The following is a 9,792-nucleotide window of genomic DNA, read 5'->3' as shown; positions in this document are numbered from 1 at the left end:
GCCTTCTCTCCTGACTAGACTTCAAAAAATCTTCTATTTGTCCTTAAAAATTCTGACTTGTCTCTAAGTCCGGAGATTCTGTAAAAAGTTAAAGTTTCACCCCGTGCAGGCAGGAGGCCGCACGGGGTTCGAGACTCCGTCCAACTCCTTCTCCAAAGCTGCTTCCAAGGTTCTGCTCCAAGTGTTCTTCTGCTGTTTCAAAACTGCCCTTATTTATACTAATACGGGCTTCAGATGTCTGACTTCCAACGGATTCCTACCCTTCACCTCACTTGATTGATGACACAAAAACCCTTACTTCAGCGTAATCTTTGAAAGCCAGGTCTGCCTTCGTGGTCCATATGAGCTCCTCAGCATTTTTCACTTTGTCTGGGAATTTCCCTTCTGTCTTCTCTAGACTAATGACCTATATTCTCATGGATCACACTGCCTCCGGCTTCCCGGACTCCACGGGGGTGCGATGGCTGCCCCCCCCCCCCCCTCCTTCTCCCCTAGACTAGGTGGCGTCTCAGTAATTTGCTGGCTCAGCTTTTGGACTTCCCCATGAACCGAGGAGAGCATCGGGGGGGGGGGGGGTTGAGGGTGTGTGTGTGTGTGTGTGTGAATGAGTGTGCGCCCACCCGTACACATCAGTGCAACAGGGGTTTTGCACAACACAAACCTGTCTGTCTACCCGGTTCAATCTTATAAGAGCCTCAGAGTCATATGCCTGATTTAAACAACGGCTTTGCTGGTAGAGACATCACTACTTCGCAAAATCTCCACCGTGTTCAACAGTTGGACTAGAGAGAAACGTCTTTTCAACTCCCCTGTATGTTCAGTACATTGTGGAATTGACAATAAAGCAAACTTTGAACTTGTGTAATCTCTTCACAATACCAACATGAAGTCTGATTTTTATACCTTGTTTTTGGTTGACAATGCCATAATTTAATCATTATCCAATGTAGAATTATTAACAGGGATCTGTAGTTTATCCAGGGTAAAAACAATCACTGGCAGATTATTTCTTTGCTGGAATATTTTAATATATACTTTTTCTGGCTTTATGAGGCAACTTCAAATGATGAGGTTAGTCTGAATTAGGCACATTTGTTTTGCTTGTAATCCTTTAATACAAAGCCACATCTCCCCAATTGTGAGCAGTTCAATCAAACAGGGATTTTTCCCATCTCACATCGTTTAATTTGAGTTGTTCGTGGTGGCATGAAAAGGTTAAACTATCCAGTATTTCACCAAGCAAATGCAAATAAGAGGAAAATGTAATCTTGTGATTCCTTGTACGTTTCTGAACCAATGATCCCGGACAAAATCTGTGTTGTGTGTGTGTTTATTTTACTTCGTATGCAAGGATAGTTTTATTGAATAGTCAAAATGTTTAATCTGTGTCTCTACAACCATCTCTACTGTGTTGGAAACAAACACAGTAGAGTGCTCGTCATTCAAGTATTGAGTGGCTGTGCTGCGAGTTCAATATCCAAAAGATAAAACTGACATTGTTCATTTTTCTTCCCTGAAAAAATAAAAACCTGTTTCACTTTAAGCCCCGGCGCTCACTCGTGAACGGTTCTCTGACACGCTTGAATTTGTCAGTGCGAGATAAATGGATTTTCTGTCTTTTTTTCCACCATTTCCATAAAACAGAAAGAAAGATCTTTGTGCCCAACAATCCCTGAGGACAAAACACATCTATTCTACAAGCAACACCAACATGATACAATATAATACAACTTTTAAAACGTCAGTGTTTTCCTGACAGACAAACAATACAGACAGAAATATCATTCGAGCAAAATCTTAGTGCATTTTATTATGAACACACTGCCACACATGAATACTGAAAGACGTGATGATCCATTTAGGGATCCTTCCTCTTTCTCTCCAGAGAACCAAATGAATGCAAGCTTAGTAATCCTCCCAGGAGGTTTGCACGCCATTTTCATCAGGTCTGCTCTGTCCGCCATGCGGGTTTATGAACAGACCGTCACTGGTTCTGGGCTGGAACCAAACTATGTCCACTGGTTCTCGGAGAGGAAGAGAAAAGGAGCGAAAAGGACAGAAGATCAGCGAGTGAGGCATCAGTCATCCATGAGGCGTTTACAGGTATCGGGGAAGATCCTTCTCCACCACCTGGAAGAAAAGCAAGAGCAGCGGTTGACTATAATTGTCTGAATGAAAGTGTATTAACACCCGGAGAGACACAAATATGTGCAGTTACAGTCACACACAAATCCTGATCGTTTTTTATGAATTATGGCCGAGAGATAATAAGAGTTAGTTTATATGAAAGTCAATTAAACTTAAAGCCTCATTCTTGCCCCTTTGTTCATTACTTCAACTTATTCATCATGTACACAATGTTACATCTGGACAGTTTTACATGGAAAGATCTGGACATGAACTGAAAAAGCTCTGCCCAGTGTCACCAGGTCTCTGAAGGCGAATAATTACACAGCCACATGGGAAATATCTAAAACAAGTGCATGAATAAAAAGATACACAAAAAGTGCAGTACAGTCATGATAAATACACTATAGTATCTGTGGCAAAGTACATACACTTGGATCATCCAGGGGTCCGTATCTCTTCACCACCTGACCTTCTCTGTTGATCAAAAACTAAAGAGAAAGACAGAAAAGTACAGAAGAAGAATGAAACACTTTCTCAAGAATCATTTACAGGCTTCTTTCAATAAGTATTCTGCACCCTCATGATAGTAAACACACTATAGAGATATGGAAAGAACACAGGAATATGACCCATTTTCAGCGCTATCAGCGGTAATGTCTAAATTTATAATAAATAACAGATACAAAATATTTACCTTGGTGAAATTCCACTTGATGCTACTGTAGGGATGAAAACAAATCACACGTTAGAAAATAGTAACAATTGATTTAGAGGATGTGTCTCTAAGCATCATGTCATTATATTATGAATAAACCTGTTGTAATATCACCACGTACTTTCCCATGAAGCCTTTCCCGTTGGGCTGCTCCTTCAGCCACTTCCACAGAGGATGAGCGGTGGCCCCGTTCACATCGATCTTACTGAACATGTCAAACTGGGCGTCGTAGGACTGTGCAAACTGCTTGATCTGAGTTTCATTGCCGGGCTCCTTCAAAATAAAACAAGTTGAGAGAAATAATTCATGCCCTGTGGTGTTAAAGTCTCCAAATAAAACAATGCTGATGAAACAAAGGTTGGCTAAATGGAATACTTCACTTCATTCCTACAATGTTTAAAGAATTATTATTATTATTATTATTATTATTATTGGGAAAAAGTAAAAATGATAGTAAAGTCGAAAAAATAAAGATATAAATAAAATAAGGATAATACAGAAGTAGGCTAGTATGATGGTGCACATATACTGTATATTTACACCTTCATACTTATATATTTGCATACGCACAGATTTGTCTATACACAGGAAAAAAATAACTCCTCAAACTCTAGTTATTTTTATTCTCCTTTATCCATGGAGGTGTGCAAGAAAAACAAAGTTTATTTCAAGAATTCATGGTAACACTGGATGAGTAATTGAAATATAAATGATAATTTGGGGGGTGAAGTATTCCTTTAATTTATTATTTTAAAAAAGGACAATAATATACTTGCTGTTTCACATTCCTAGAGACATGCCACTTTATAGATCACGCACACGTATGTTATAATGCCTGTTGTAGCACAGAGCCTTAATAAAACATGTTGTTTACCTGGTTCCCAAACTGGTTCGAAGGGAAGCCAAGGATGCGTAAACCTCTCTCAGCGTACGTGACGTGCATTGCCGCAAACTGAGAGTAGTTTACTGGGGTTTTTCCTCACTTAGAGGCAACGTTGGTGATGATGACAACATCCCCCCTAAAAATACAAAGACACACAAACATCATGTTTTAGTGATGGTGAGCTTATGTAATGCGATGCTTTTTAGGGAGACAATATGTAATTGTGATACTCTAAAATCACTATTATACAACAATGCTGTGTTAATGTTGTTTAAATATTCATATTAATATTATTGTGTACTTCTCTATTTTGATGCTTTGGCAACATTATTTTTTTCCTTCAACTTTCATGCCAATAAAGCCACATTTAAAAACGAAATTGAAAAAGAATATATCAAAGATAGATTTACCTGTATTTTTCTAGGGAAACCAAGTTGCCATCAATATCCGTTGCTGAGAAGCTGTAGATAGACGTGGCCGTCTGCCAGTCCTCTGTCGGAGTAGACTGTAAGGAGAAAGGAAACTTGAGTGATGGGAGCTTTTTTTTAAATTATACTTTTATCCTGTTGAATGAATATTAGACAACAAGACATTTATGTTCCAGCAGATATACACATTTCCCCTGAGAATACATCTTTAAGAGTAAAAGAGTTCTGTGTGCATTTCATAATTATACATAATGAATACATCAAAAGGAATGAAAACATGAACACATGTAATGATCAATTCAGTTCAACAAAATCTGACTTTGTCCAAACGTAAGTTCCAGTGCTGCAACATAAACCACCCGTCCCTGTCTCAAGTTTTCTTACCATAGCCTGCAGCAGGACAGAGAAAAGGACAGTGGACCCTATGAGGCGCATGTCTGCCCTTCAGTAATCTGTAAACCGCCTGAGTGGCTTCAGCTACACCCTCACTTGTCAGAACATAAAATCACTACTGAGAGAAAGCAGACGATCCAGTGTCCTCATGTAAAAAGAGAACGGGTTGATCATTCACACAACTGATAGGCTGTGAGTCTCCAATAGGTCCCTGTCTACTGCTGCAGGCAAATAAATCCACGAGACACGCAGATGCACCTCGGTCCACAGTCCACGACGGTATCACAACCTCTACAGCAAAGATGACGCGTTATAAAAGCAAAACAATCGGCCATGTCGGGGTGAACAGACCTTGGGTGAGCGTCATGTGGCCAGGGTAAAGACCAACAGTCTGAATAAATACATAAACTCATGAGCTTAGTATCAGAATGAAAAAACTAAAAGTTGCATCAGTGAATAAAGCACACATAACCTTCTAAATCTCACCCAAACATAAAAGTTACAAAGGCTGAGACGAAAACACATGTTCATTCTACCAAATAATCATAAGCTGGAAAAACAAAAACAATTGGTGTTTAAACCCAATTAGAAGGAATAAATCAATGTAATACCAGTAGAACCACCAGGCAAATCATTGAACAACGGTGAGCTGTTGGGCAACACACTGATCGGGTTCTTACAAGATTATTACACAATTTTCAGGCAAGTCTACGTGGGAATCATGCTTCATAGTTACAATACATCTGCTCTATTCAATAACATCTAAACAGATACTTTACTGAATGATTCAATATATACAATTGAGGAGCCAAAACAATATATAGATGTAAATGACAAATAAAATATCGTAATAATAACAATAAAGTTTTTGTGAGGGAAAGTAATTTATATTTGGGGATATTACAGATATGGAATAAAGAGGAAAATAATTTCAAGTTTGCAAGGAAGGAAATAAATGAAATACATTTACTCCACTGTTGTATTTATTTACACCTTTAACACACTCGTACTTCACTTGAGTACCTTCATTTTTAGATTACTTTACACTCCTACTCCACTACATTTACTTTCCATGTGTAGTTTATTTGAAGATTAATATTTTGTGAGAATTAGTTGCTTGAAGAGACGCTGGTAAACTGAAATGAATTCCCATTGCTGATATAATAAGATGTCAGCTGTAACAGACAACGACATTGTGTTCTAAAACCTTTCAATGACTGCGCATGTTGATGCGTTTCTCAGACTGATTAGCCTACCACCTGATATCTATCAGCTGATATCAGCTGCCAGATGATGGGAGGGGGCTGCTGCAGGAACATCCGGTGTTACAAACCAAGCTCATATAATATGGGCTGACCTTTTAATTACTTCTCACACTCCAACACCATTAATTAAGTAATACGCAGATACATATTAAGCTGTACTGTGTTTACAATCGTGCACCACCATGCTGACAGACAAAAACAGGTATTTTGCACTGAATGAGGAACCGTTATCTGGGCAGAGAGCCACGAGGAGCATTACAGTACTGACAAAGTATTCCTTTACCAAAATAACATCCACCATCGATCATATGCTGCAATTAAGAAGGGAAATCAGAGGTTGGTAGTTTCCGGACATCACTGTTACTTGGAAATCACAGGAGCACCCCCCACACCACACAAGCACCGGATAAGTTAGGGTTACTTTACCGTTCGGGATACAACTAAATACAGTACCATCGTCAGTAGTGCTCCGCTGCTCACCACAGCCCCAAATATCAAAATAGCATATAATGGCCTCATTGTTTCTATCAGAGAGGCCAAATTGAATCTACTCAATAGCTACAAAGTAGCTGCTGATCCGCCCCCTTCCGTTTGTTGTGAAACTGCGGCGGAAACCGGCGGTTCGAAACTGTCAGAATAAAACGATTAACAAATAAAATATATATATATAGAATTATCACTGTTAGTATAAATATCGTTACAATTACAGTACAATTACTATTATTATCGTACAGATGATAATAATAATTGTTAATATTAGTAAGAAACATCGTTATTCGTCAAACTCCACCCACACACACTACGACTCAGCGTTGACGTCATCAGCTTGCGCTGATCAACGGAAACGTGCGTCGCATTGTCCGCAGGAGCGAAGCTGATAAATTAACAAAAAACACACTTTAGTTAAAATCTAGAGCAAGTGAAACATTTGAGACGATATGGATGACGAAGAAGAGACTTACAGGCTGTGGAAGATTCGTAAAACCATCATGCAGGTACTTTATTTCTTAATGTTTTTGTTTTTTAGCCTGCTAACTTAGCATGTAGCTAAGTTCCTCCAGGAACTAAATGTGAAAAAAGCTGTGAAATCTCCTTTTTTTTGCATTTTCACAAATAGCATGAATGATTCATGAATCCAAAACTGTGTTTTAAAGTGTCTCTTGCTTCTCTGGGATTAATGGAGTGTAGATTGGACAAGTCTAGTTCTAGTGGTCTTTAATCTGGACCTGGTCCAATGTGGTCTAAATGTGACAAAAGCAGTGAAAAATCCCCCCTTTTTGTATTTTCACAAATGGAACAAAGACATTTAAATGTGGGTTATAGACAGGAAATAATGGAAACCTCTACATTGCCTTCTAATTGCTATTAGAGGTGATTTACAGTGCTGGGTGTGAAGAGCTTCTTGACAGCTCTAATCTGTCCCAGTTTGATTTTTAAACATAATAGTTTATTCTGTACACTCACTGATTTTACGGTCTCACCTTCACACCCTCAGCTGTGCCACGACAGAGGCTACCTGGTGACACAGGACGAGTTGGACCAGACGCTGGATGAGTTCAAGAGTCAGTTTGGAGACAAGCCCAGCGAGGGTCGCCCCAGACGCACAGACCTCACTGTGCTGGTGGCACACAACGACGACCCCACCGACCAGATGTTTATTTTCTTCCCTGGTAGGTTGATACCTATTCATACATACAGGGTGGCTAGCAGTCCTTTTATTTACAAAATAAATAAATACACAAATTGTCCTGGGAACTAAAAATGAGGCCATTGTATAATTGTTGACAGTGAGCTGAAAGGTGTTGAGCTTTGAATTTATGCCTCTACATGCAGCAGTGTGCATTATTATTATTATTATTATTATTATTATTATTATTATATATTATTTTTCTTCACTTTTCAGAGGAGCCCAAGGTGGGAATCAAGACGATCAAGATGTACTGTCAGAGGATGCAGGAGGAGAACATCACACGAGCCATCATTGTTGTTCAGATGGGCATGACACCGTCAGCCAAACAGGTAAACACCTGCATCGTATATCAAATTTCTGAACATCTCCAATTATGCAGCGACCGTCTTGTTGTTGTTTTGCTTTCTTTCTTGCTCTCTCGGTAACCATATTTAATGAAATGTCTCCTTACAGTCTCTCGTTGACATGGCACCCAAATACATATTGGAACAGTTTCTACAACAGGAGCTGCTCATCAACATCACAGAGCACGAGGTAAACAACGTACTGTATTAAGATCTCGTTTCCGCTGTTGATCGATTGAGAATTACATTTTTGTTTTTGATGCGTTGTTTTGTCTTTCAGCTTGTTCCAGAGCACATCGTTATGACAAAAGAGGAAGTGGTTGAACTTCTGGGAAGATAGTATCCTTACAGCCACTGCACTATTTAGAGTAATTGAACAATGCAGGAAAAGCACTCGGTCATCTTCGGAGTACTTACTATTTGTAATGAAGTTTAAAGTAGCAGTTTATTTACATAAAGACAACCATCAAGCTGTATTTAGTGTATTTGAGACTCAACTCTTCATGAAAACATGTATTTGTTATCAGACTTTAACATTTTAACCTCAGTAAATTAAAGGAAAGTCAGTTGCCGAGGATTCAGGCTGGGGACCCCGTGGCTCGCTACTTTGGCTTGAAAAGAGGACAGGTAGCTCATCGATGAGACGTTTGTTCTAATAATCACAATGCATAACATTGTCATCATCACATGACTGCATGGTGCTGCGTATTGGATCTTGGGTTGGTACTCTGGTATATTGCCTTTCTGTCAAGGAGTGTGATCACTCAAATAGAGTTTTAGAACTTATATATGTTCCAAGACAAAATGTTTTAAAGATGCATGAAGGATGATTCCAGTTCATTAGCATGTGGGTCTTATTTAGGACTTTGCTGTAACAATGTTGTGTTTCCAAATCTTAGCTATTATCTTGATTTTCCGATCCTGAATTTGAAATGATAGTAGTGTCCAAAACTAAAAAATTAGACGTGTTTTTAATAAACTGGAATTATTGTTTTAACACGCATGGAAGTTATTTGCATGTAACATATGATAGCAGCTGGAATTCAAATAAACCTCTACCCAAATGCAAATACAAGAAGCATGCAACTTGTGTTCCCAGTAATTCCAGCACAGTCTAAAATTCTGCGATTTGTCTACTTTTCCAGGTGGTAAAGATCATCAGACCCAGTGAAACAGCTGGGAGGTACATCACATACAGACTGGTGCAGTGACAGACAGGTAAGTGTGTGACGCACAAATTAGCAGTTTGTCACGAAAAGGTTGAAACACACTCATACAAGTCAGCCTGCACGTTAAGCACATTGATACTCCTGTTGTTAGACTTTTTGTTTTCATTTTTGTAACTACCGTAGCTTTTGTTTAGCATTAACGGGAGAATTTGCCAACTCTGCTACATTGACCGAGAAAGCAGAGTTCTCCTGCTGACTGAGCCGTGTGGGCAGTGCCTACACGTACCAGGATGCATTGCACACAAGCTGTCGCATCAAATTATGGCTCTGGACCACTGTCTCTTCTGCAGCGACGTACTCTGCTTTCTTGGTCAAATATAGGACACAGTTCTTTCTTCAGCTTACTTGAAGTTGGGGCTATCTGGGGTTTACCACAATGTATTAAGAGAAAGTGAATAATTGAGAAAGGGATCAATTGTCCCGCCCAAAAATACATGCCCAATCAGTCGTGACAACTTATCTTATCAGCCATAATGTGTGTGTGGACCATGGCTTTAAATAAAACATATTTTGTTTGTTTTATTTTCCAGATTATTTCCTTATTGATCAACATTTTGGAGCTGAAACTGACTCATTCATCCATGGATTATCCTTCTGCTCTTGACTTGTTGAAATTGTAGTTTATTTGTAATAACTGATTTTGTAAAATAAACTATTCAAAATGTCAAATGTTGTTTCCTCAGGATGATTTAGTTCAAATGCTCTCACCGTTTGT

The 9,792-nt window shown here is 39.0% G+C and overlaps 2 protein-coding genes across 3 annotated transcripts; one reads left to right on the top strand and one right to left on the bottom strand.

Moving 5' to 3' along the window:
• Positions 1 to 1,779: 1,779 nt before the first annotated feature.
• gpx4a (glutathione peroxidase 4a) lies at positions 1,780 to 6,408 on the bottom strand. 2 transcript variants are annotated; one of them, XM_079266863.1, is made up of 7 exons: positions 6,268 to 6,408; positions 4,139 to 4,233; positions 3,720 to 3,864; positions 2,967 to 3,118; positions 2,825 to 2,849; positions 2,559 to 2,618; positions 1,780 to 2,130 (listed from the first exon to the last, which is right to left on the bottom strand). In XM_079266863.1, exons 1-7 carry the CDS (start codon positions 6,331 to 6,333, stop codon positions 2,098 to 2,100), a joined length of 576 nt encoding a protein of 191 aa, XP_079122989.1. In that variant the 5' UTR covers positions 6,334 to 6,408; the 3' UTR covers positions 1,780 to 2,097. The 2 variants fall into 2 exon arrangements, with proteins under 2 accessions (XP_079122989.1, XP_079122988.1); XM_079266862.1 differs by having other exon boundaries at positions 6,241 to 6,402.
• Positions 6,409 to 6,653: 245 nt separating this feature from the next.
• Positions 6,654 to 9,746, top strand: polr2eb (RNA polymerase II, I and III subunit E, b). The gene is made up of 8 exons (XM_079266819.1): positions 6,654 to 6,809; positions 7,310 to 7,484; positions 7,718 to 7,833; positions 7,958 to 8,038; positions 8,129 to 8,187; positions 8,397 to 8,475; positions 8,994 to 9,066; positions 9,608 to 9,746. The coding sequence occupies exons 1-7, from the start codon at positions 6,753 to 6,755 to the stop codon at positions 9,057 to 9,059; spliced, it is 633 nt and encodes a 210-aa protein (XP_079122945.1). The 5' UTR covers positions 6,654 to 6,752; the 3' UTR covers positions 9,060 to 9,066; positions 9,608 to 9,746.
• The last annotated feature ends 46 nt before the right edge of the window (positions 9,747 to 9,792 follow it).

Source organism: Melanostigma gelatinosum, assembly GCF_949748355.1.
Source record: "Melanostigma gelatinosum genome assembly, chromosome: 4".
NCBI classification, from domain to species: Eukaryota; Metazoa; Chordata; class Actinopteri; order Perciformes; family Zoarcidae; genus Melanostigma; species Melanostigma gelatinosum.
The sequence above is the reverse complement of the archived record's forward strand: the minus strand, read 5'-3'. Positions and strand labels throughout refer to the sequence as shown.

What these genes read in the sequence shown, in the direction of transcription:
- polr2eb (XM_079266819.1), top strand. Translation starts at nt 6,753, where the DNA reads ATGGATGACGAAGAAGAGACTTACAGGCTGTGGAAGATTCGTAAAACC. An exon ending in TGACACCGTCAGCCAAACAG is followed by an intron (nt 7,834 to 7,957) that starts GTAAACACCTGC and finishes GTCTCCTTACAG; the next exon opens with TCTCTCGTTGACATGGCACC. An exon ending in TCAACATCACAGAGCACGAG is followed by an intron (nt 8,039 to 8,128) that starts GTAAACAACGTA and finishes TTTGTCTTTCAG; the next exon opens with CTTGTTCCAGAGCACATCGT.